The 27,393-nt window shown below is 54.6% G+C and overlaps 1 protein-coding gene across 1 annotated transcript in view; it reads right to left on the bottom strand.

Moving 5' to 3' along the window:
• Positions 1-27,393, bottom strand: part of setdb2 (SET domain bifurcated histone lysine methyltransferase 2) — a gene marked incomplete at its 3' end in the record, with an annotated part of 41,395 nt that overhangs the window by 5,987 nt on the left and 8,015 nt on the right. The window contains exons 3-9 of the mRNA XM_079263853.1: positions 23,081-23,182; positions 22,839-23,005; positions 22,479-22,754; positions 21,855-22,183; positions 21,545-21,714; positions 21,227-21,465; positions 20,935-21,123 (exon numbers count right to left, since the gene is read on the bottom strand). Of these exons, the coding sequence (XP_079119979.1) occupies positions 20,935-21,123; positions 21,227-21,465; positions 21,545-21,714; positions 21,855-22,183; positions 22,479-22,754; positions 22,839-23,005; positions 23,081-23,182 (1,472 nt within the window). The remainder of the gene's footprint in view (positions 1-20,934; positions 21,124-21,226; positions 21,466-21,544; positions 21,715-21,854; positions 22,184-22,478; positions 22,755-22,838; positions 23,006-23,080; positions 23,183-27,393) is intronic.

Genomic DNA, 27,393 nt, shown 5'->3' with positions numbered 1-27,393 from the left:
TAGCGGAGGAAACGACGTCATAGCGGAGGAAACGTCGTCAGAACGGAGGAAACGTCGTCATAGCGGAGGAAACGTCGTCATAGCGGAGAAAACGTCGTCATCGTGGAGGAAACGTCGTCATAGTGGAGGAAACGTCGTCATAGCGGAGGAAACGTCGTCAGAACGGAGGAAACGTCGTCAGAGCGGAGGAAACGACGTCAGAGCGGAGGAAACGACGTCATAGTGGAGGAAACGTCGTCAAAACGGAGGAAACGTCATCAGAGCGGAGGAAACGACGTCATAGCGGAGGAAACGTCGTCATAGCGGAGGAAACGTCGTCAGAGCGGAGGAAACGTCGTCAGAACGGAGGAAACGTCGTCATAGCGGAGGAAACGTCGTCATAGCGGAGGAAACGTCGTCAGAACGGAGGAAACGTCGTCAGAGCGGAGGAAACGACGTCATAGTGGAGGAAACGTCGTCAGAACGGAGGAAACGTCGTCATAGCGGAGGAAACGTCGTCAGAGCGGAGGAAACGTCGTCAGAGCGGAGGAAACGTCGTCAAAGCGGAGGAAACGTCGTCAGAACGGAGGAAACGTCGTCATAGCGGAGGAAACGTCATCAGAGCAGAGGAAACGTCGTCAGAGCAGAGAAAACGTCGTCATCGTGGAGAAAACGTCGTCATCGTGGAGGAAACGTCGTCAGAGCAGAGGAAACGTCGTCAGAGCAGAGGAAACGACGTCAGAGCAGAGGAAACGACGTCAGAGCAGAGGAAACGTCGTCAGAGCAGAGGAAACGACGTAAGAGCAGAGGAAACGTCGTCAGAGCAGAGAAAACGTCGTCATAGGGGAGGAAACGACGTCAGAGCGGAGGAAACGTCGTCAGAGCAGAGGAAACGTCGTCATAGCGGAGGAAACGTCGTCATAGCGGAGGAAACGTCGTCAGAACGGAGGAAACGTCGTCATAGCGGATGAAACGTCGTCAGAACGGAGAAAACGTCGTCAGAACGGAGGAAACGTCATCAGAGCGGAGGAAACGTCTGAACGGAGGAAACGACGTCAGAGCAGAGGAAACCACGTCAGAGCAGAGGAAACGTCGTCAGAGCAGAGGAAACCACGTCAGAGCAGAGGAAACGTCGTCAGAGCAGAGAAAACGTCGTCATAGGGGAGGAAACGACGTCAGAGCGGAGGAAACGTCGTCAGAGCGGAGGAAACATCGTCAGAGCGGAGGAAACGTCGTCAGAGCGGAGGAAACGTCGTCATAGCGGAGGAAACGTCGTCAGAACGGAGGAAACGTCGTCAGAGCGGAGGAAACGTCGTCATAGCGGAGGAAACGTCGTCAGAACGGAGGAAACGTCGTCAGAGCGGAGGAAACGACGTCATAGCGGAGGAAACGACGTCATAGCGGAGGAAACGTCGTCAGAACGGAGGAAACGTCGTCATAGCGGAGGAAACGTCGTCATAGCGGAGAAAACGTCGTCATCGTGGAGGAAACGTCGTCATAGTGGAGGAAACGTCGTCATAGCGGAGGAAACGTCGTCAGAACGGAGGAAACGTCGTCAGAGCGGAGGAAACGACGTCAGAGCGGAGGAAACGACGTCATAGTGGAGGAAACGTCGTCAAAACGGAGGAAACGTCATCAGAGCGGAGGAAACGACGTCATAGCGGAGGAAACGTCGTCATAGCGGAGGAAACGTCGTCAGAGCGGAGGAAACGTCGTCAGAACGGAGGAAACGTCGTCATAGCGGAGGAAACGTCGTCATAGCGGAGGAAACGTCGTCAGAACGGAGGAAACGTCGTCAGAGCGGAGGAAACGACGTCATAGTGGAGGAAACGTCGTCAGAACGGAGGAAACGTCGTCATAGCGGAGGAAACGTCGTCAGAGCGGAGGAAACGTCGTCAGAGCGGAGGAAACGTCGTCAAAGCGGAGGAAACGTCGTCAGAACGGAGGAAACGTCGTCATAGCGGAGGAAACGTCATCAGAGCAGAGGAAACGTCGTCAGAGCAGAGAAAACGTCGTCATCGTGGAGAAAACGTCGTCATCGTGGAGGAAACGTCGTCAGAGCAGAGGAAACGTCGTCAGAGCAGAGGAAACGACGTCAGAGCAGAGGAAACGACGTCAGAGCAGAGGAAACGTCGTCAGAGCAGAGGAAACGACGTAAGAGCAGAGGAAACGTCGTCAGAGCAGAGAAAACGTCGTCATAGGGGAGGAAACGACGTCAGAGCGGAGGAAACGTCGTCAGAGCAGAGGAAACGTCGTCATAGCGGAGGAAACGTCGTCATAGCGGAGGAAACGTCGTCAGAACGGAGGAAACGTCGTCATAGCGGATGAAACGTCGTCAGAACGGAGAAAACGTCGTCAGAACGGAGGAAACGTCATCAGAGCAGAGGAAACGTCAGAACGGAGGAAACGTTGTCATAGCGGAGGAAACGTTGTCAGAACGGAGCAAACGTCGTCAGAACGGAGGAAACGTCATCAGAGCAGAGAAAACGTCGTCATCGTGGAGGAAACGTCGTCAGAGCGGAGGAAACGACGTCATAGCGGAGGAAACGTCGTCAGAACGGAGGAAACGTCGTCAGAACGGAGGAAACGTCGTCAGAGCGGAGGAAACGTCGTCATAGCGGAGGAAACGTCGTCAGAGCGGAGGAAACGTCGTCATAGCGGAGGAAACGTCGTCAGAACGGAGGAAACGTCGTCAGAGCGGAGGAAACGACGTCATAGCGGAGGAAACGACGTCATAGCGGAGGAAACGTCGTCAGAACGGAGGAAACGTCGTCATAGCGGAGGAAACGTCGTCATAGCGGAGAAAACGTCGTCATCGTGGAGGAAACGTCGTCATAGTGGAGGAAACGTCGTCATAGCGGAGGAAACGTCGTCAGAACGGAGGAAACGTCGTCAGAGCGGAGGAAACGACGTCAGAGCGGAGGAAACGACGTCATAGTGGAGGAAACGTCGTCAAAACGGAGGAAACGTCATCAGAGCGGAGGAAACGACGTCATAGCGGAGGAAACGTCGTCATAGCCGAGGAAACGTCGTCAGAGCGGAGGAAACGTCGTCAGAACGGAGGAAACGTCGTCATAGCGGAGGAAACGTCGTCATAGCGGAGGAAACGTCGTCAGAACGGAGGAAACGTCGTCAGAGCGGAGGAAACGACGTCATAGTGGAGGAAACGTCGTCAGAACGGAGGAAACGTCGTCATAGCGGAGGAAACGTCGTCAGAGCGGAGGAAACGTCGTCAGAGCGGAGGAAACGTCGTCAGAGCGGAGGAAACGTCGTCAGAACGGAGGAAACGTCGTCAGAACGGAGGAAACGTCGTCAGAACGGAGGAAACGTCGTCAGAGCGGAGGAAACGTCGTCAGAGCGGAGGAAACGTCGTCAGAGCGGAGGAAACGACGTCAGAGCGGAGGAAACGTCGTCATAGTGGAGGAAACGTCGTCATAGCGGAGGAAACGACGTCATAGCGGAGGAAACGTCGTCATAGCGGAGGAAACGTCGTCAGAGCGGAGGAAACGTCGTCAGAGCGGAGGAAACGTCGTCAGAGCGGAGGAAACATCGTCAGAACGGAGGAAACGTCGTCATAGCGGAGGAAACGTCGTCAGAACGGAGGAAACGTCGTCATAGCGGAGGAAACGTCGTCACAGCAGAGGAAACGTCGTCAGAGCAGAGGAAACGACGTCAGAGCAGAGGAAACCACGTCAGAGCAGAGGAAACGTCGTCAGAGCAGAGGAAACCACGTCAGAGCAGAGGAAACGTCGTCAGAGCAGAGAAAACGACGTCAGAGCGGAGGAAACGTCGTCAGAGCGGAGGAAACATCGTCAGAGCGGAGGAAACGTCGTCAGAGCGGAGGAAACGTCGTCAGAGCGGAGGAAACGTCGTCATAGCGGAGGAAACGTCGTCAGAACGGAGGAAACGTCGTCAGAGCGGAGGAAACGTCGTCATAGCGGAGGAAACGTCGTCAGAACGGAGGAAACGTCGTCAGAGCGGAGGAAACGACGTCATAGCGGAGGAAACGACGTCATAGCGGAGGAAACGTCGTCAGAACGGAGGAAACGTCGTCATAGCGGAGGAAACGTCGTCATAGCGGAGAAAACGTCGTCATCGTGGAGGAAACGTCGTCATAGTGGAGGAAACGTCGTCATAGCGGAGGAAACGTCGTCAGAACGGAGGAAACGTCGTCAGAGCGGAGGAAACGACGTCAGAGCGGAGGAAACGACGTCATAGTGGAGGAAACGTCGTCAAAACGGAGGAAACGTCATCAGAGCGGAGGAAACGACGTCATAGCGGAGGAAACGTCGTCATAGCGGAGGAAACGTCGTCATAGCGGAGGAAACGTCGTCAGAGCGGAGGAAACGTCGTCAGAACGGAGGAAACGTCGTCATAGCGGAGGAAACGTCGTCATAGCGGAGGAAACGTCGTCAGAACGGAGGAAACGTCGTCAGAGCGGAGGAAACGACGTCATAGTGGAGGAAACGTCGTCAGAACGGAGGAAACGTCGTCATAGCGGAGGAAACGTCGTCAGAGCGGAGGAAACGTCGTCAGAGCGGAGGAAACGTCGTCAAAGCGGAGGAAACGTCGTCAGAACGGAGGAAACGTCGTCATAGCGGAGGAAACGTCATCAGAGCAGAGGAAACGTCGTCAGAGCAGAGAAAACGTCGTCATCGTGGAGAAAACGTCGTCATCGTGGAGGAAACGTCGTCAGAGCAGAGGAAACGTCGTCAGAGCAGAGGAAACGACGTCAGAGCAGAGGAAACGACGTCAGAGCAGAGGAAACGTCGTCAGAGCAGAGGAAACGACGTAAGAGCAGAGGAAACGTCGTCAGAGCAGAGAAAACGTCGTCATAGGGGAGGAAACGACGTCAGAGCGGAGGAAACGTCGTCAGAGCAGAGGAAACGTCGTCATAGCGGAGGAAACGTCGTCATAGCGGAGGAAACGTCGTCAGAACGGAGGAAACGTCGTCATAGCGGATGAAACGTCGTCAGAACGGAGAAAACGTCGTCAGAACGGAGGAAACGTCATCAGAGCGGAGGAAACGTCTGAACGGAGGAAACGACGTCAGAGCAGAGGAAACCACGTCAGAGCAGAGGAAACGTCGTCAGAGCAGAGGAAACCACGTCAGAGCAGAGGAAACGTCGTCAGAGCAGAGAAAACGTCGTCATAGGGGAGGAAACGACGTCAGAGCGGAGGAAACGTCGTCAGAGCGGAGGAAACATCGTCAGAGCGGAGGAAACGTCGTCAGAGCGGAGGAAACGTCGTCATAGCGGAGGAAACGTCGTCAGAACGGAGGAAACGTCGTCAGAGCGGAGGAAACGTCGTCATAGCGGAGGAAACGTCGTCAGAACGGAGGAAACGTCGTCAGAGCGGAGGAAACGACGTCATAGCGGAGGAAACGACGTCATAGCGGAGGAAACGTCGTCAGAACGGAGGAAACGTCGTCATAGCGGAGGAAACGTCGTCATAGCGGAGAAAACGTCGTCATCGTGGAGGAAACGTCGTCATAGTGGAGGAAACGTCGTCATAGCGGAGGAAACGTCGTCAGAACGGAGGAAACGTCGTCAGAGCGGAGGAAACGACGTCAGAGCGGAGGAAACGACGTCATAGTGGAGGAAACGTCGTCAAAACGGAGGAAACGTCATCAGAGCGGAGGAAACGACGTCATAGCGGAGGAAACGTCGTCATAGCGGAGGAAACGTCGTCAGAGCGGAGGAAACGTCGTCAGAACGGAGGAAACGTCGTCATAGCGGAGGAAACGTCGTCATAGCGGAGGAAACGTCGTCAGAACGGAGGAAACGTCGTCAGAGCGGAGGAAACGACGTCATAGTGGAGGAAACGTCGTCAGAACGGAGGAAACGTCGTCATAGCGGAGGAAACGTCGTCAGAGCGGAGGAAACGTCGTCAGAGCGGAGGAAACGTCGTCAAAGCGGAGGAAACGTCGTCAGAACGGAGGAAACGTCGTCATAGCGGAGGAAACGTCATCAGAGCAGAGGAAACGTCGTCAGAGCAGAGAAAACGTCGTCATCGTGGAGAAAACGTCGTCATCGTGGAGGAAACGTCGTCAGAGCAGAGGAAACGTCGTCAGAGCAGAGGAAACGACGTCAGAGCAGAGGAAACGACGTCAGAGCAGAGGAAACGTCGTCAGAGCAGAGGAAACGACGTAAGAGCAGAGGAAACGTCGTCAGAGCAGAGAAAACGTCGTCATAGGGGAGGAAACGACGTCAGAGCGGAGGAAACGTCGTCAGAGCAGAGGAAACGTCGTCATAGCGGAGGAAACGTCGTCATAGCGGAGGAAACGTCGTCAGAACGGAGGAAACGTCGTCATAGCGGATGAAACGTCGTCAGAACGGAGAAAACGTCGTCAGAACGGAGGAAACGTCATCAGAGCAGAGGAAACGTCAGAACGGAGGAAACGTTGTCATAGCGGAGGAAACGTTGTCAGAACGGAGCAAACGTCGTCAGAACGGAGGAAACGTCATCAGAGCAGAGAAAACGTCGTCATCGTGGAGGAAACGTCGTCAGAGCGGAGGAAACGACGTCATAGCGGAGGAAACGTCGTCAGAACGGAGGAAACGTCGTCAGAACGGAGGAAACGTCGTCAGAGCGGAGGAAACGTCGTCATAGCGGAGGAAACGTCGTCAGAGCGGAGGAAACGTCGTCATAGCGGAGGAAACGTCGTCAGAACGGAGGAAACGTCGTCAGAGCGGAGGAAACGACGTCATAGCGGAGGAAACGACGTCATAGCGGAGGAAACGTCGTCAGAACGGAGGAAACGTCGTCAGAGCGGAGGAAACGACGTCAGAGCGGAGGAAACGACGTCATAGTGGAGGAAACGTCGTCAAAACGGAGGAAACGTCATCAGAGCGGAGGAAACGACGTCATAGCGGAGGAAACGTCGTCATAGCCGAGGAAACGTCGTCAGAGCGGAGGAAACGTCGTCAGAACGGAGGAAACGTCGTCATAGCGGAGGAAACGTCGTCATAGCGGAGGAAACGTCGTCAGAACGGAGGAAACGTCGTCAGAGCGGAGGAAACGACGTCATAGTGGAGGAAACGTCGTCAGAACGGAGGAAACGTCGTCATAGCGGAGGAAACGTCGTCAGAGCGGAGGAAACGTCGTCAGAGCGGAGGAAACGTCGTCAAAGCGGAGGAAACGTCGTCAGAACGGAGGAAACGTCGTCATAGCGGAGGAAACGTCATCAGAGCAGAGGAAACGTCGTCAGAGCAGAGAAAACGTCGTCATCGTGGAGAAAACGTCGTCATCGTGGAGGAAACGTCGTCAGAGCAGAGGAAACGTCGTCAGAGCAGAGGAAACGACGTCAGAGCAGAGGAAACGACGTCAGAGCAGAGGAAACGTCGTCAGAGCAGAGGAAACGACGTAAGAGCAGAGGAAACGTCGTCAGAGCAGAGAAAACGTCGTCATAGGGGAGGAAACGACGTCAGAGCGGAGGAAACGTCGTCAGAGCAGAGGAAACGTCGTCATAGCGGAGGAAACGTCGTCATAGCGGAGGAAACGTCGTCAGAACGGAGGAAACGTCGTCATAGCGGATGAAACGTCGTCAGAACGGAGAAAACGTCGTCAGAACGGAGGAAACGTCATCAGAGCAGAGGAAACGTCAGAACGGAGGAAACGTTGTCATAGCGGAGGAAACGTTGTCAGAACGGAGCAAACGTCGTCAGAACGGAGGAAACGTCATCAGAGCAGAGAAAACGTCGTCATCGTGGAGGAAACGTCGTCAGAGCGGAGGAAACGACGTCATAGCGGAGGAAACGTCGTCAGAACGGAGGAAACGTCGTCAGAACGGAGGAAACGTCGTCAGAGCGGAGGAAACGTCGTCAGAGCGGAGGAAACGTCGTCATAGCGGAGGAAACGTCGTCAGAGCGGAGGAAACGTCGTCAGAACGGAGGAAACGACGTCATAGTGGAGGAAACGTCGTCAGAACGGAGGAAACGTCGTCATAGCGGAGGAAACATCGTCATAGCGGAGGAAACGTCGTCAGAACGGAGGAAACGTCGTCAGAGCGGAGGAAACGACGTCAGAGCGGAGGAAACGTCGTCAGAGCAGAGAAAACGTCGTCATAGGGGAGAAAACGTCGTCATAGGGGAGGAAACGACGTCAGAGCGGAGGAAACGTCGTCAGAGCAGAGGAAACATCGTCATAGCGGAGGAAACGTCATCAGAACGGAGGAAACGTCGTCATAGCGGATGGAACGTCGTCAGAACGGAGGAAACGTCGTCAGAACGGAGGAAACGTCATCAGAGCGGAGGAAACGTCGTCAGAGTGGAGGAAACGTCGTCAGAACGGAGGAAACGTTGTCATAGCGGAGGAAACGTCGTCAGAGCAGAGGAAACGTCGTCAGAGCAGAGGAAACCACGTCAGAGCAGAGGAAACGTCGTCAGAGCAGAGAAAACGTCGTCAGAGCAGAGGAAACCACGTCAGAGCAGAGGAAACGTCGTCAGAGCGGAGGAAACGTCGTCATAGCGGAGGAAACGTCGTCAGAACGGAGGAAACGTCGTCAGAGCGGAGGAAACGTCGTCATAGCGGAGGAAACGTCGTCAGAACGGAGGAAACGTCGTCAGAGCGGAGGAAACGACGTCATAGCGGAGGAAACGACGTCATAGCGGAGGAAACGTCGTCAGAACGGAGGAAACGTCGTCATAGCGGAGGAAACGTCGTCATAGCGGAGAAAACGTCGTCATCGTGGAGGAAACGTCGTCATAGTGGAGGAAACGTCGTCAGAGCAGAGGAAACGTCGTCAGAGCAGAGGAAACGACGTCAGAGCAGAGGAAACGACGTCAGAGCAGAGGAAACGTCGTCAGAGCAGAGGAAACGACGTCAGAGCAGAGGAAACGTCGTCATAGGGGAGGAAACGACGTCAGAGCGGAGGAAACGTCGTCAGAGCAGAGGAAACGTCGTCATAGCGGAGGAAACGTCGTCATAGCGGAGGAAACGTCGTCAGAACGGAGGAAACGTCGTCATAGCGGATGAAACGTCGTCAGAACGGAGGAAACGTCGTCAGAACGGAGGAAACGTCATCAGAGCAGAGGAAACGTCAGAACGGAGGAAACGTTGTCATAGCGGAGGAAACGTTGTCAGAACGGAGCAAACGTCGTCAGAACGGAGGAAACGTCATCAGAGCAGAGAAAACGTCGTCATCGTGGAGGAAACGTCGTCAGAGCGGAGGAAACGACGTCATAGCGGAGGAAACGTCGTCAGAACGGAGGAAACGTCGTCAGAGCGGAGGAAACGTCGTCAGAGCGGAGGAAACGTCGTCAGAGCGGAGGAAACGTCGTCAGAGCGGAGGAAACGACGTCATAGTGGAGGAAACGTCGTCAGAGCGGAGGAAACGTCGTCAGAGCGGAGGAAACGTCGTCAGAACGGAGGAAACGTCGTCATAGCGGAGGAAACGTCGTCAGAACGGAGGAAACGTCGTCATCGTGGAGGAAACGTCGTCACAGCAGAGGAAACGTCGTCAGAGCAGAGGAAACGACGTCAGAGCAGAGGAAACGACGTCAGAGCAGAGGAAACGTCGTCAGAGCAGAGGAAACGTCGTCAGAGCAGAGGAAACGACGTCAGAGCAGAGGAAACGTCGTCAGAGCAGAGGAAACGTCGTCATAGGGGAGGAAAAGACGTCAGAGCGGAGGAAACGTCGTCAGAGCAGAGGAAACATCGTCAGAGCGGAGGAAACATCGTCAGAGCGGAGGAATCGTCGTCAGAGCGGAGGAAACGTCGTCATAGCGGAGGAAACGTCGTCAGAACGGAGGAAACGTCGTCATCGTGGAGGAAACGTCGTCAGAGCAGAGGAAACGTCGTCAGAGCAGAGGAAACGACGTCAGAGCGGAGGAAACGTCGTCATAGGGGAGGAAACGACGTCAGAGCGGAGGAAACGTCGTCAGAGCAGAGGAAACATCGTCAGAGCGGAGGAAACGTCGTCAGAGCGGAGGAAACGTCGTCATAGCGGAGGAAACGTCGTCATAGCGGAGGAAACGTCGTCAGAGCGGAGGAAACGTCGTCATAGCGGAGGAAACGTCGTCAGAACGGAGGAAACGTCGTCAGAACAGAGGAAACGTCGTCAGAGCGGAGGAAACGTCGTCAGAACGGAGGAAACGTCGTCAGAACGGAGGAAACGTCGTCAGAGCAGAGGAAACGTCGTCAGAGCAGAGAAAACGTCGTCATAGGGGAGGAAACGACGTCAGAGCGGAGGAAACGTCGTCAGAGCAGAGGAAACGTCGTCAGAACGGAGGAAACGTCGTCATAGCGGAGGAAACGTCGTCAGAACGGAGGAAACGTCGTCATAGCGGATGCAACGTCGTCAGAACGGAGGAAACGTCGTCAGAACGGAGCAAACGTCGTCAGAACGGAGGAAACGTCATCAGAGCAGAGGAAACGTCAGAACGGAGGAAACGTTGTCATAGCGGAGGAAACGTTGTCAGAACGGAGCAAACGTCGTCAGAACGGAGGAAACGTCATCAGAGCAGAGAAAACGTCGTCATCGTGGAGGAAACGTCGTCAGAGCGGAGGAAACGACGTCATAGCGGAGGAAACGTCGTCAGAACGGAGGAAACGTCGTCAGAACGGAGGAAACGTCGTCAGAGCGGAGGAAACGTCGTCAGAGCGGAGGAAACGACGTCATAGTGGAGGAAACGTCGTCAGAACGGAGGAAACGTCGTCATCGTGGAGGAAACGTCGTCACAGCAGAGGAAACGTCGTCAGAGCAGAGGAAACGACGTCAGAGCAGAGGAAACGACGTCAGAGCAGAGGAAACGTCGTCAGAGCAGAGGAAACGTCGTCAGAGCAGAGGAAACGACGTCAGAGCAGAGGAAACGTCGTCAGAGCAGAGGAAACGTCGTCATAGGGGAGGAAAAGACGTCAGAGCGGAGGAAACGTCGTCAGAGCAGAGGAAACATCGTCAGAGCGGAGGAAACATCGTCAGAGCGGAGGAATCGTCGTCAGAGCGGAGGAAACGTCGTCATAGCGGAGGAAACGTCGTCAGAACGGAGGAAACGTCGTCATCGTGGAGGAAACGTCGTCAGAGCAGAGGAAACGTCGTCAGAGCAGAGGAAACGACGTCAGAGCGGAGGAAACGTCGTCATAGGGGAGGAAACGACGTCAGAGCGGAGGAAACGTCGTCAGAGCGGAGGAAACATCGTCAGAGCGGAGGAAACGTCGTCAGAGCGGAGGAAACGTCGTCATAGCGGAGGAAACGTCGTCATAGCGGAGGAAACGTCGTCAGAACGGAGGAAACGTCGTCAGAACGGAGGAAACGTCGTCAGAACGGAGGAAACGTCATCAGAGCAGAGAAAACGTCGTCATCGTGGAGGAAACGTCGTCAGAGCGGAGGAAACGACGTCATAGCGGAGGAAACGTCGTCAGAACGGAGGAAACGTCGTCAGAACGGAGGAAACGTCGTCAGAGCGGAGGAAACGTCGTCAGAGCGGAGGAAACGTCGTCAGAGCGGAGGAAACGACGTCATAGTGGAGGAAACGTCGTCAGAGCGGAGGAAACGTCGTCAGAGCGGAGGAAACGTCGTCAGAACGGAGGAAACGTCGTCATAGCGGAGGAAACGTCGTCAGAACGGAGGAAACGTCGTCATCGTGGAGGAAACGTCGTCACAGCAGAGGAAACGTCGTCAGAGCAGAGGAAACGACGTCAGAGCAGAGGAAACGTCGTCAGAGCAGAGGAAACGTTGTCAGAGCAGAGAAAACGTCGTCATAGGGGAGAAAACGTCGTCATAGGGGAGGAAACGACGTCAGAGCGGAGGAAACGTCGTCAGAGCAGAGGAAACATCGTCATAGCGGAGGAAACGTCATCAGAACGGAGGAAACGTCGTCATAGCGGATGGAACGTCGTCAGAACGGAGGAAACGTCGTCAGAACGGAGGAAACGTCATCAGAGCGGAGGAAACGTCGTCAGAGTGGAGGAAACGTCGTCAGAACGGAGGAAACGTTGTCATAGCGGAGGAAACGTCGTCAGAACGGAGCAAACGTCGTCAGAACGGAGGAAACGTCATCAGAGCAGAGAAAACGTCGTCATCGCGGAGGAAACGTCGTCAGAGCGGAGGAAACGACGTCATAGCGGAGGAAACGTCGTCAGAACGGAGGAAACGTCGTCAAGAGCGGAGGAAACGTCGTCAGAGCGGACGAAACGACGTCAGAGCGGAGGAAACGTCGTCATAGCGGAGGAAACGTCGTCATAGCGGAGGAAACGACGTCATAGCGGAGGAAACGTCGTCATAGCGGAGGAAACGTCGTCAGAGCGGAGGAAACGTCGTCAGAGCGGAGGAAACGTCGTCAGAGCGGAGGAAACGTCGTCAGAGCGGAGGAAACATCGTCAGAACGGAGGAAACGTCGTCATAGCGGAGGAAACGTCGTCAGAACGGAGGAAACGTCGTCATAGCGGAGGAAACGTCGTCACAGCAGAGGAAACGTCGTCAGAGCAGAGGAAACGACGTCAGAGCAGAGGAAACGTCGTCAGAGCAGAGGAAACGTCGTCAGAGCAGAGGAAACCACGTCAGAGCAGAGGAAACGTCGTCAGAGCAGAGGAAACGTCGTCAGAGCAGAGAAAACGTCGTCATAGGGGAGGAAACGACGTCAGAGCGGAGGAAACGTCGTCAGAGCGGAGGAAACATCGTCAGAGCGGAGGAAACGTCGTCAGAGCGGAGGAAACGTCGTCAGAGCGGAGGAAACGTCGTCAGAACGGAGGAAACGTCATCAGAGCAGAGAAAACGTCGTCATCGTGGAGGAAACGTCGTCAGAGCGGAGGAAACGACGTCATAGCGGAGGAAACATCGTCAGAACGGAGGAAACGTCGTCAGAGCGGAGGAAACGTCGTCAGAGCGGAGGAAACGACGTCAGAGCGGAGGAAACGTCGTCATAGTGGAGGAAACGTCGTCATAGCGGAGGAAACGACGTCATAGCGGAGGAAACGTCGTCATAGCGGAGGAAACGTCGTCAGAGCAGAGAAAACGTCGTCATAGGGGAGGAAACGACGTCAGAGCGGAGGAAACGTCGTCAGAGCGGAGGAAACATCGTCAGAGCGGAGGAAACGTCGTCAGAGCGGAGGAAACGTCGTCAGAGCGGAGGAAACGTCGTCAGAACGGAGGAAACGTCGTCAGAGCGGAGGAAACGTCGTCATAGCGGAGGAAACGTCGTCAGAACGGAGGAAACGTCGTCAGAGCGGAGGAAACGACGTCATAGCGGAGGAAACGACGTCATAGCGGAGGAAACGTCGTCAGAACGGAGGAAACGTCGTCATAGCGGAGGAAACGTCGTCATAGCGGAGAAAACGTCGTCATCGTGGAGGAAACGTCGTCATAGTGGAGGAAACGTCGTCAGAGCAGAGGAAACGTCGTCAGAGCAGAGGAAACGACCTCAGAGCAGAGGAAACGACGTCAGAGCAGAGGAAACGTCGTCAGAGCAGAGGAAACGACGTCAGAGCAGAGGAAACGTCGTCAGAGCAGAGAAAACGTCGTCATAGGGGAGGAAACGACGTCAGAGCGGAGGAAACGTCGTCAGAGCAGAGGAAACGTCGTCATAGCGGAGGAAACGTCGTCATAGCGGAGGAAACGTCGTCAGAACGGAGGAAACGTCGTCATAGCGGATGAAACGTCGTCAGAACGGAGGAAACGTCGTCAGAACGGAGGAAACGTCATCAGAGCAGAGGAAACGTCAGAACGGAGGAAACGTTGTCATAGCGGAGGAAACGTTGTCAGAACGGAGCAAACGTCGTCAGAATGGAGGAAACGTCATCAGAGCAGAGAAAACGTCGTCATCGTGGAGGAAACGTCGTCAGAGCGGAGGAAACGACGTCATAGCGGAGGAAACGTCGTCAGAACGGAGGAAACGTCGTCAGAACGGAGGAAACGTCGTCAGAACGGAGGAAACGTCGTCAGAGCGGAGGAAACGTCGTCAGAGCGGAGGAAACGACGTCATAGTGGAGGAAACGTCGTCAGAGCGGAGGAAACGTCGTCAGAGCGGAGGAAACGTCGTCAGAGCGGAGGAAACGTCGTCAGAACGGAGGAAACGTCGTCATAGCGGAGGAAACGTCGTCAGAACGGAGGAAACGTCGTCATCGTGGAGGAAACGTCGTCACAGCAGAGGAAACGTCGTCAGAGCAGAGGAAACGACGTCAGAGCAGAGGAAACGACGTCAGAGCAGAGGAAACGTCGTCAGAGCAGAGGAAACGTCGTCAGAGCAGAGGAAACGACGTCAGAGCAGAGGAAACGTCGTCAGAGCAGAGGAAACGTCGTCATAGGGGAGGAAAAGACGTCAGAGCGGAGGAAACGTCGTCAGAGCAGAGGAAACATCGTCAGAGCGGAGGAAACATCGTCAGAGCGGAGGAATCGTCGTCAGAGCGGAGGAAACGTCGTCATAGCGGAGGAAACGTCGTCAGAACGGAGGAAACGTCGTCATCGTGGAGGAAACGTCGTCAGAGCAGAGGAAACGTCGTCAGAGCAGAGGAAACGACGTCAGAGTGGAGGAAACGTCGTCATAGGGGAGGAAACGACGTCAGAGCGGAGGAAACGTCGTCAGAGCAGAGGAAACATCGTCAGAGCGGAGGAAACGTCGTCAGAGCGGAGGAAACGTCGTCATAGCGGAGGAAACATCGTCATAGCGGAGGAAACGTCGTCAGAGCGGAGGAAACGTCGTCATAGCGGAGGAAACGTCGTCAGAACGGAGGAAACGTCGTCAGAACTGAGGAAACGTCGTCAGAGCGGAGGAAACGTCGTCAGAGCAGAGGAAACGACGTCAGAGCAGAGGAAACGTCGTCAGAGCAGAGGAAACGACGTCAGAGCAGAGAAAACGTCGTCATCGTGGAGAAAACGTCGTCATCGTGGAGGAAACGTCGTCAGAGCAGAGGAAACGTCGTCAGAACGGAGGAAACGTCGTCATAGCGGAGGAAACGTCATCAGAGCAGAGGAAACGTCGTCAGAGCAGAGAAAACGTCGTCATCGTGGAGAAAACGTCGTCATCGTGGAGGAAACGTCGTCAGAGCAGAGGAAACGTCGTCAGAGCAGAGGAAACGACGTCAGAGCAGAGGAAACGACGTCAGAGCAGAGGAAACGTCGTCAGAGCAGAGGAAACGACGTCAGAGCAGAGGAAACGTCGTCAGAGCAGAGAAAACGTCGTCATAGGGGAGGAAACGACGTCAGAGCGGAGGAAACGTCGTCAGAGCAGAGGAAACGTCGTCATAGCGGAGGAAACGTCGTCAGAACGGAGGAAACGTCGTCATAGCGGATGAAACGTCGTCAGAACGGAGGAAACGTCGTCAGAACGGAGGAAACGTCATCAGAGCAGAGGAAACGTTGTCAGAACGGAGTAAACGTTGTCATAGCGGAGGAAACGTCGTCAGAACGGAGGAAACGTCATCAGAGCAGAGAAAACGTCGTCATCGTGGAGGAAACGTCGTCAGAGCGGAGGAAACGACGTCATAGCGGAGGAAACGTCGTCAGAACGGAGGAAACGTCGTCAGAACGGAGGAAACGTCGTCAGAGCGGGGGAAACATCGTCAGAGCGGAGGAATCGTCGTCAGAGCGGAGGAAACGTCGTCATAGCGGAGGAAACGTCGTCAGAACGGAGGAAACGTCGTCATCGTGGAGGAAACGTCGTCAGAGCAGAGGAAACGTCGTCAGAGCAGAGGAAACGACGTCAGAGCGGAGGAAACGTCGTCAGAGCAGAGGAAACGTCGTCAGAGCAGAGGAAACGACGTCAGAGCAGAGGAAACGACGTCAGAGCAGAGGAAACGTCGTCAGAGCAGAGGAAACGACGTCATAGTGGAGGAAACGTCGTCAGAACGGAGGAAACGTCGTCAGAGCGGAGGAAACGACGTCATAGTGGAGGAAACGTCGTCAGAACGGAGGAAACGTCGTCATAGCGGAGGAAACGTCGTCAGAGCGGAGGAAACGTCGTCAGAGCGGAGGAAACGTCGTCAGAGCGGAGGAAACGTCGTCAGAGCGGAGGAAACGTCGTCAGAACGGAGGAAACGTCGTCATGGCGGAGGAAACGTCATCAGAGCAGAGGAAACGTCGTCAGAGCAGAGAAAACGTCGTCAGAGCAGAGGAAACGTCGTCAGAGCAGAGGAAACGACGTCAGAGCGGAGGAAACGTCGTCATAGGGGAGGAAACGACGTCAGAGCGGAGGAAACGTCGTCAGAGCAGAGGAAACATCGTCAGAGCGGAGGAATCGTCGTCAGAGCGGAGGAAACGTCGTCAGAGCGGAGGAAACGTCGTCATAGCGGAGGAAACGTCGTCATAGCGGAGGAAACGTCGTCAGAACGGAGGAAACGTCGTCAGAGCAGAGGAAACGTCGTCAGAGCGGAGGAAACGACGTCATAGCGGAGGAAACGTCGTCATAGCGGAGGAAACGTCGTCATAGCGGAGGAAACGTCGTCATAGCGGAGGAAACGTCGTCATAGCGGAGAAAACGTCGTCATCGTGGAGGAAACGTCGTCATAGCGGAGGAAACGTCGTCAGAGCAGAGGAAACGTCGTCAGAGCAGGGGAAACGACGTCAGAGCAGAGGAAACGTCGTCAGAGCAGAGAAAACGTCGTCATAGGGGAGGAAACGACGTCAGAGCGGAGGAAACGTCGTCAGAGCAGAGGAAACGTCGTCATAGCGGAGGAAACGTCGTCATAGCGGAGGAAACGTCGTCAGAACGGAGGAAACGTCGTCATAGCGGATGAAACGTCGTCAGAACGGAGGAAACGTCGTCAGAACGGAGGAAACGTCATCAGAGCAGAGGAAACGTCAGAACGGAGGAAACGTTGTCATAGCGGAGGAAACGTTGTCAGAACGGAGCAAACGTCGTCAGAATGGAGGAAACGTCATCAGAGCAGAGAAAACGTCGTCATCGTGGAGGAAACGTCGTCAGAGCGGAGGAAACAACGTCATAGCGGAGGAAACGTCGTCAGAACGGAGGAAACGTCGTCAGAACGGAGGAAACGTCGTCAGAACGGAGGAAACGTCGTCAGAGCGGAGGAAACGTCGTCAGAGCGGAGGAAACGACGTCATAGTGGAGGAAACGTCGTCAGAGCGGAGGAAACGTCGTCAGAGCGGAGGAAACGTCGTCAGAGCGGAGGAAACGTCGTCAGAACGGAGGAAACGTCGTCATAGCGGAGGAAACGTCGTCAGAACGGAGGAAACGTCGTCATCGTGGAGGAAACGTCGTCACAGCAGAGGAAACGTCGTCAGAGCAGAGGAAACGACGTCAGAGCAGAGGAAACGACGTCAGAGCAGAGGAAACGTCGTCAGAGCAGAGGAAACGTCGTCAGAGCAGAGGAAACGACGTCAGAGCAGAGGAAACGTCGTCAGAGCAGAGGAAACGTCGTCATAGGGGAGGAAAAGACGTCAGAGCGGAGGAAACGTCGTCAGAGCAGAGGAAACATCGTCAGAGCGGAGGAAACATCGTCAGAGCGGAGGAATCGTCGTCAGAGCGGAGGAAACGTCGTCATAGCGGAGGAAACGTCGTCAGAACGGAGGAAACGTCGTCATCGTGGAGGAAACGTCGTCAGAGCAGAGGAAACGTCGTCAGAGCAGAGGAAACGACGTCAGAGCGGAGGAAACGTCGTCATAGGGGAGGAAACGACGTCAGAGCGGAGGAAACGTCGTCAGAGCAGAGGAAACATCGTCAGAGCGGAGGAAACGTCGTCAGAGCGGAGGAAACGTCGTCATAGCGGAGGAAACATCGTCATAGCGGAGGAAACGTCGTCAGAGCGGAGGAAACGTCGTCATAGCGGAGGAAACGTCGTCAGAACGGAGGAAACGTCGTCAGAACGGAGGAAACGTCGTCAGAACTGAGGAAACGTCGTCAGAGCGGAGGAAACGTCGTCAGAGCAGAGGAAACGACGTCAGAGCAGAGGAAACGTCGTCAGAGCAGAGGAAACGACGTCAGAGCAGAGAAAACGTCGTCATCGTGGAGAAAACGTCGTCATCGTGGAGGAAACGTCGTCAGAGCAGAGGAAACGTCGTCAGAACGGAGGAAACGTCGTCATAGCGGAGGAAACGTCATCAGAGCAGAGGAAACGTCGTCAGAGCAGAGAAAACGTCGTCATCGTGGAGAAAACGTCGTCATCGTGGAGGAAACGTCGTCAGAGCAGAGGAAACGTCGTCAGAGCAGAGGAAACGACGTCAGAGCAGAGGAAACGACGTCAGAGCAGAGGAAACGTCGTCAGAGCAGAGGAAACGACGTCAGAGCAGAGGAAACGTCGTCAGAGCAGAGAAAACGTCGTCATAGGGGAGGAAACGACGTCAGAGCGGAGGAAACGTCGTCAGAGCAGAGGAAACGTCGTCATAGCGGAGGAAACGTCGTCAGAACGGAGGAAACGTCGTCATAGCGGATGAAACGTCGTCAGAACGGAGGAAACGTCGTCAGAACGGAGGAAACGTCATCAGAGCAGAGGAAACGTTGTCAGAACGGAGTAAACGTTGTCATAGCGGAGGAAACGTCGTCAGAACGGAGGAAACGTCATCAGAGCAGAGAAAACGTCGTCATCGTGGAGGAAACGTCGTCAGAGCGGAGGAAACGACGTCATAGCGGAGGAAACGTCGTCAGAACGGAGGAAACGTCGTCAGAACGGAGGAAACGTCGTCAGAGCGGAGGAAACATCGTCAGAGCGGAGGAATCGTCGTCAGAGCGGAGGAAACGTCGTCATAGCGGAGGAAACGTCGTCAGAACGGAGGAAACGTCGTCATCGTGGAGGAAACGTCGTCAGAGCAGAGGAAACGTCGTCAGAGCAGAGGAAACGACGTCAGAGCGGAGGAAACGTCGTCAGAGCAGAGGAAACGTCGTCAGAGCAGAGGAAACGACGTCAGAGCAGAGGAAACGACGTCAGAGCAGAGGAAACGTCGTCAGAGCAGAGGAAACGACGTCATAGTGGAGGAAACGTCGTCAGAACGGAGGAAACGTCGTCAGAGCGGAGGAAACGACGTCATAGTGGAGGAAACGTCGTCAGAACGGAGGAAACGTCGTCATAGCGGAGGAAACGTCGTCAGAGCGGAGGAAACGTCGTCAGAGCGGAGGAAACGTCGTCAGAGCGGAGGAAACGTCGTCAGAGCGGAGGAAACGTCGTCAGAACGGAGGAAACGTCGTCATGGCGGAGGAAACGTCATCAGAGCAGAGGAAACGTCGTCAGAGCAGAGAAAACGTCGTCAGAGCAGAGGAAACGTCGTCAGAGCAGAGGAAACGACGTCAGAGCGGAGGAAACGTCGTCATAGGGGAGGAAACGACGTCAGAGCGGAGGAAACGTCGTCAGAGCAGAGGAAACATCGTCAGAGCGGAGGAATCGTCGTCAGAGCGGAGGAAACGTCGTCATAGCGGAGGAAACGTCGTCATAGCGGAGGAAACGTCGTCATAGCGGAGGAAACGTCGTCAGAACGGAGGAAACGTCGTCAGAGCGGAGGAAACGTCGTCAGAACGGAGGAAACGTCGTCAGAACGGAGGAAACGTCGTCATAGCGGAGGAAACGTCGTCATAGCGGAGAAAACGTCGTCATCGCGGAGGAAACGTCGTCATCGCGGAGGAAACGTCGTCATAGCGGACGAAACGTCGTCATAGCGGAGGAAACGTCGTCAGAACGGAGGAAACGTCGTCAGAGCGGAGGAAACGACGTCAGAGCGGAGGAAACGACGTCATAGTGGAGGAAACGTCGTCAGAGCGGAGGAAACGTCGTCAGAGCGGAGGAAACGTCGTCAGAGCGGAGGAAACGTCGTCAGAACGGAGGAAACGTCGTCATAGCGGAGGAAACGTCGTCAGAACGGAGGAAACGTCGTCATCGTGGAGGAAACGTAGTCACAGCAGAGGAAACGTCGTCAGAGCAGAGGAAACGACGTCAGAGCAGAGGAAACGTCGTCAGAGCAGAGGAAACGACGTCAGAGCAGAGGAAACGACGTCAGAGCAGAGGAAACGTCGTCAGAGCAGAGAAAACGTCGTCAGAGCAGAGGAAACGTCGTCATAGGGGAGGAAACGTCGTCATAGGGGAGGAAACGTCGTCAGAGCGGAGGAATCGTCGTCAGAGCGGAGGAAACGTCGTCAGAACGGAGGAAACGTCGTCAGAGTGGAGGAAACGTCGTCATAGCGGAGGAAACGTCGTCAGAGCGGAGGAAACGTCGTCAGAGCGGAGGAAACGTCGTCAGAGCGGAGGAAACGTCGTCAGAGCTGAGGAAACGTCGTCAGAGCGGAGGAAACGTCGTCAGAGTGGAGGAAACGTCGTCATAGCGGAGGAAACGTCGTCAGAGCGGAGGAAACGTCGTCAGAGCGGAGGAAACGTCGTCAGAGTGGAGGAAACGTCGTCAGAGCGGAGGAAACGTCGTCAGAACGGAGGAAACGTCGTCAGAGCGGAGGAAACGTCGTCAGAACGGAGGAAACGTCGTCAGAGCGGAGGAAACGTCGTCAGAGGGGAGGAAACGTCGTCAGAGTGGAGGAAACGTCGTCATAGCGGAGGAAACGTCGTCAGCAACGTAGACAAAACAAAAATAAACAAACATGTTAATAAAGGAAACAAATTATGTTAAAATTCATTAAAAATTATCCAAAAAATGTTTTTTTAAAAAAAATATTAAATAACGAATTAAAATTGTTGTTATTGTTATTAATTATTTGTAAATAAAATCCAAACAATTGAAAAAATCTGCATTCATTTCAAGATGACGGTTGTCCGCCAGTTGCCATGACAACCGTGTATCTGCAGATTAGACCCGGTTCTGTTGTTTTAACAGTAGATGTTAAAACGCCACCACGCCGGAGACGAGTCTGGAGACGATGGCGCCGGAGACGATGAAACGGCGCCAGTTTCACCTGTTTAAAGTGGAAAGTGAAGCGACGTTTTCCCAACGTTAAGGAATCTTTGCAACATAAAACCTCCGCAGACTAAAGCTTTTGCGTCGTTCCGCGGGGAGACGAATGACGGGACCGGTGGGAATGTAGCAGACCAGTAAATAAAACCAGTGAGTAACTGGGACCAGTCCGGACTCACGTTGATAAAGCGGCTCACGTTGCCCTCCTTGCTGCTGTCCACAAAACAAACGTCCTCCATCATGGCCGTCCTTTTCAGACTCATCTGGCTGCTCCTCAACTCGCCGTTCATGCCGCCGGCTGCCGTTGTCGTGGCAACCTTCTCGCCACCTGCAGGCGTAGAGTCCGGACCGCCGACCGCCACCTGGACCTGATAAACATTTCCTGTTCAGAAATCATCTCACTTCCTGTTTGCTGCTGATGTCACCGCTACTCCTGCCCTCTGATTGGTCCATTAAAGACCCGACACCTACCTTCTCCAGTTCTGGAGGCGCGGCGTTACTTTCAGCCGGTCTCTGGATCACGGGGACGTGCAGCGGTGTTGCCGGGGTAACGGGAGGCGGGCTTTCAACCAGGTTGCTCCGCCCATCCAGCACCGGCGGTGCCAGCCACTCCGTGACGACCTCCACCTCGTCGTCAGACGGGAAGTCGGCCCGCGACAGCTTTGGGGGCGGCAGGTCGTTGGGACTGGGGGCCCTCTGGAGAACCACACCTGGATGTGGATCAGGAAACTGGGTCAGAGCGAGTCCAAGTCCTGAACGGGCTCGTTACGAAACCCGATCCGGTCTCACCTGCGTAGATGCACACGAACGTGCCGCGGTCCACGTCGTCACGGCAACGCACACCCCAGCCCCGGTCTGCGGTCTGGAAGACCTGAAGCCGGACTCTGATTCCCCGCTGGACCAGACGGTTCTGACAGCGAGAACGGTCACAACCACACCACGGACCGCACTCGTACAGCCTGGGGGGGCGGGGTGAGGAGGAGGGGGGAGGAGAAGGGGAGGGGTGAGGAGGAGGGAGGAGGAGAGGGGTGAGGAGAGGGGAGGAGGAGTCAGGATGCACGCAGCCTGCAGCCGATTGGTCGGTGAGGTTTGGACTCACCCCGACGGTATCTCCTCCAGCAGCCGGTGGTGGCTGTATCCTCGCCCCCCAGTCGTCATGGCGATGCAGGCGCATCGCTCAGCAACGGTGCAGCCGTCGTCGCAGTCGCAGCAGGTGCGGAACAGCGCGGCGCCGCGGCTCAGGAAGCAGCCGTGCGGCCAGCGATCCTTCCTGTAGCGGAAGTTGGCCGGCCGGGCGCCGCCGTCGCCCACGCACAGCTCCACCGGCGTTGGCTCCGCCCCCCGGCTCAGGTCCTGCTCTGGGCGCTGAGGGCCTGGCGCCGGGGGAGGGTCCAGCTGAACGGAAGCATTGAAGGTGAAGAAGTCGACCTGCGGCGGGACAAATGATGCGATTAGATCCCCGGACTGAATGGACGCATCATGGCAGCGGCAGCGGCACTGAATGACCTACAAGGATCATTTAACGACTGATTAATACAAATTAATCGCCTCAGAGTGAAACAACAAAGTGCTAGAGAACCATGGAAACCATGGAAACACACGCTGGCTCCTGATTGGCTGCTGGGATCATGTGACCGACAAACATGTTTTGCTGTGTCATGGTAAGTTACAAAGCGCTGACTCAGCCATGGTGACCGTGTGGGCGTGGTTACATCTGACTAACCTGCAGCAGGTCGTAGCTCTCTGTGGCCAACAGGAAACACATGACGTCGTCATAGTTACGGAGGCTCTGTCCGCACGGTGTCTTATAAATGACGTCCCAGTCGCTCCCGCCAGGCTCCGCCCCCTCCTCCTCCCAGCCCGGCTCTCCGCCCACCGTCGACATCAGCGGCGTGGCGCTCAGCCTCTTGAAGCCGCAGAGCAGCGGCACCTTCAGCGGGTTCTGGCCCCAGAACGGAGGCGTGGCCTGCGGGATTCTGGGTAACCCGGACAGGCAGACCTGCAGACAAGACAGCCATGTTGGTTTCATCGCCACGCACGCCCCGCATGCCTCACACGCTTCACACGCCTCAGTGCGTGTTACCTTGGAGCAGCAGTGTGGCGTGTAGTCCAGCTGGACCAGAGGCAGGGGCGGCAGCAGCTCCTCTCTGGCAGCAGGGGGCGTCGCCGAGCCGACGGGCTCAGGGACGGAGGGGGGGGGCGAGGTGGAGGGCGAGGTGTGATGGGAGAACTCCGCCGGCAGCAGTTCACCTGCAAAACACACCAACATAAACACACTGACTCATCACACACATCACACACACACACACACACCAGCCGGTTTACCTGAACCGATGACCACCTGGACCACCGAGGAGTCCTGGTCCTGAAGGGAGACGGAGGAGGAGTAGTCCAGAGTCTCCAGCAGCCGCAAGGCCTGAACGTACTCTGGAAACATAGACCGAACCGCAGGAATGTCAGCGGGAACAAAAGCAGGAACATCAGCAGGAACAACAACAGGAACGACACCAGGAACAACAACAGGAACAACAGCAGGAATGTCAGCAGGAACAACAACAGGAACAACAGCAGGAATGTCAGCAGGAACAACAGCAGGAACAACAACAGGAATGTCAGCAGGAATGTCAGCAGGAACAACAACAGGAACAACAACAGGAACGACACCAGGAACAACAACAGGAATGTCAGCAGGAACAACAACAGGAAAAACAGCAGGAAAAACAACAGGAACATCAGCAGGAACAACAACAGGAATGTCAGCAGGAACAACAGGAACAACAGCAGGAATGTCAGCAGGAACAACAACAGGAACAACAGCAGGAACAACAACAGGAATGTCAGCAGGAACAACAACAGGAACAACAACAGGAATGTCAGCAGGAACAACACCAGGAACAACGACAGGAATGTCAGCAGGAACAACAACAGGAACGACAGCAGGAACAACAGCAGGAATGTCAGCAGGAACAACAACAGGAACAACAGCAGGAATGTCAGCAGGAACAACAACAGGAACAACAGCAGGAATGTCAGCAGGAACAACGACAGGAACAACAGCTGGAATGTCAGCAGGAACAACGACAGGAACGTCAGCAGGAACAACAGGAGGATTGTCAGCAGGAACAACGACAGGAAACAACAGCAGGAACATCACCAGGAACAACAACAGGAACATCACCAGGAACAACAACAGGAACAACGACAGGAACAACAACAGGAACAACGACAGGAACGTCAGCAGGAACAACGACAGGAACGTCAGCAGGAACAACGACAGGAACGACAACAGGAACGACGACAGGAACGTCAGCAGGAACAACGACAGGAACGTCAGCAGGAACAACGACAGGAACGTCAGCAGGAACAACAACAGGAACGACAACAGGAACAACGACAGGAAACGTCAGCAGGAACAACGACAGGAACGTCAGCAGGAACAACGACAGGAACGTCAGCAGGAACAACGACAGGAACGTCAGCAGGAACAACGACAGGAACGTCAGTAGGAACAACAGCAGGAATGTCAGCAGGAACAACAACAGGAACAACAGCAGGAACCACAGCAGGAATGTCAGCAGGAACAACAACAGGAAACGTCTGCAGGAACATCACCAGGAACAACAGGAGGATTGTCAGCAGGAACAACGACAGGAACGTCAGCAGGAACAACGACAGGAACGTCAGCAGGAACAACGACAGGAACAACAGCAGGAACCACAGCAGGAATGTCAGCAGGAACAACAACAGGAAACGTCTGCAGGAACATCACCAGGAACAACTGGAGGATTGTCAGCAGGAACAACGACAGGAACGTCAGCAGGAACAACGACAGGAACGTCAGTAGGAACAACGACAGGAACGTCAGCAGGAACAACGACAGGAACGTCAGCAGGAACAACGACAGGAACGTCAGTAGGAACAACGACAGGAACGTCAGCAGGAACAACGACAGGAACGTCAGCAGGAACAACAACAGGAGGATTGTCAGCAGGAACAACGACAGGAACGTCAGCAGGAACAACGACAGGAACGTCAGCAGGAACAACGACGGGAATGTCAGCAGGAACAACGACAGGAACGTCAGCAGGAACAACGACAGGAACGTCAGCAGGAACAACGACAGGAACAACAGCAGGAATGTCAGCAGGAACAACAGCAGGAATGTCAGCAGGAACAACAACAGGAACAACAGCAGGAATGTCAGCAGGAACAACAACAGGAACGACATTAGGAACAACAACAGGAATGTCAGCAGGAACAACAACAGGAACAACAACAGGAACAACAGCTGGAATTTCAGCGGGAACAACAACAGGAACAACAGGAGGATTGTCAGCAGGAACAACGACAGGAAACAACAGCAGGAACATCACCAGGAACAACAACAGGAACAACGACAGGAACGTCAGCAGGAACAACGACAGGAACAACGACAGGAACGTCAGCAGGAACAACGACAGGAACGTCAGCAGGAACAACAACAGGAACAACAGCAGGAACAACAGCAGGAATGTCAGCAGGAACAACAACAGGAACAACAGCAGGAATGTCAGCAGGAACAACAACAGGAATGTCAGCAGGAACAACAACAGGAACAACAGCAGGAATGTCAGCAGGAACAACAACAGGAACAACAACAGGAATGTCAGCAGGAACAACAACAGGAACAACAGCAGGAATGTCAGCAGGAACAACAACAGGAACAACAGCAGGAACAACGACAGGAACGTCAGCAGGAAATACGACAGGAACAACAACAGGAACAACAGCAGGAATGTCAGCAGGAACAACAACAGGAACGTCAGCAGGAACAACAGGAGGATTGTCAGCAGGAACAATGACAGGAAACAACAGCAGGAACATCACCAGGAACAACAACAGGAACAACGACAGGAACAACAACAGGAACAACAACAGGAATGTCAGCAGGAACAACGACAGGAACGTCAGCAGGAACAACGACAGGAACGTCAGCAGGAACAACGACAGGAACGTCAGCAGGAACAACGACAGGAACGACAACAGGAACAACAACAGGAACGACAACAGGAACAACAGGAGGATTGTCAGCAGGAACAATGACAGGAAACAACAGCAGGAACATCACCAGGAACAACAACAGGAACAACGACAGGAACAACAACAGGAACAACAACAGGAATGTCAGCAGGAACAACGACAGGAACGTCAGCAGGAACAACGACAGGAACGTCAGCAGGAACAACGACAGGAACGACAACAGGAACAACAACAGGAACGACAACAGGAACAACAGGAGGATTGTCAGCAGGAACAACGACAGGAACGTCAGCAGGAACAACAGGAGGATTGTCAGCAGGAACAACGACAGGAACGTCAGCAGGAACAACGACAGGAACGTCAGCAGGAACAACAGGAGGATTGTCAGCAGGAACAACGACAGGAAGGTCAGCAGGAACAACGACAGGAACGTCAGTAGGAACAACGACAGGAACGTCAGCAGGAACAACGACAGGAACGTCAGCAAGAACAACGACAGGAATGTCAGCAGGAACAACGACAGGAACGACAACAGGAACAACAGGAGGATTGTCAGCAGGAACAACGACAGGAATGTCAGCAGGAACAACGACAGGAATGTCAGCAGGAACAACGACAGGAATGTCAGCAGGAACAACGACAGGAACGTCAGTAGGAACAACAGCAGGAATGTCAGCAGGAACAACAACAGGAAACGTCAGCAGGAACATCACCAGGAACAACATCAGGAACAACAGGAGGATTGTCAGCAGGAACAACGACAGGAACGTCAGCAGGAACAACGACAGGAACGACAACAGGAACAACGACAGGAACGACAACAGGAACAACAGGAGGATTGTCAGCAGGAACAACGACAGGAATGTCAGCAGGAACAACGACAGGAACGTCAGCAGGAACAACGACAGGAACAACAACAGGAACAACAGGAGGATTGTCAGCAGGAACAACGACAGGAAGGTCAGCAGGAACAACGACAGGAGGATTGTCAGCAGGAACAACGACAGGAACGTCAGCAGGAACAACGACAGGAATGTCAGCAGGAACAACGACAGGAATGTCAGCAGGAACAACGACAGGAACGTCAGCAGGAACAACGACAGGAACGTCAGCAGGAACAACGACAGGAACGTCAGCAGGAACAACGACAGGAACAACAGCAGGAATGTCAGCAGGAACAACAACAGGAAACGTCAGCAGGAACATCACCAGGAACAACATCAGGAACAACAGGAGGATTGTCAGCAGGAACAACGACAGGAACGTCAGCAGGAACAACGACAGGAACGTCAGCAGGAACAACGACAGGAACGTCAGCAGGAACAACGACAGGAACGTCAGTAGGAACAACGACAGGAACGTCAGCAGGAACAACGACAGGAATGTCAGCAGGAACAACGACAGGAACGTCAGCAGGAACAACGACAGGAACGTCAGCAGGAACAACGACAGGAACGTCAGCAGGAACAACGACAGGAACGTCAGCAGGAACGACGACAGGAACGTCAGCAGGAACAACAACAGGAACAACAGCAGGAACAACGACAGGAACGTCAGCAGGAAATACGACAGGAACAACAACAGGAACAACAGCAGGAATGTCAGCAGGAACAACAACA

Source organism: Telmatherina bonti (assembly GCF_933228915.1).
Source record: "Telmatherina bonti genome assembly, chromosome: 24".
NCBI classification, from domain to species: domain Eukaryota; kingdom Metazoa; phylum Chordata; class Actinopteri; order Atheriniformes; family Telmatherinidae; genus Telmatherina; species Telmatherina bonti.
This window is presented reverse-complemented; position numbering and strand designations above follow the sequence as displayed.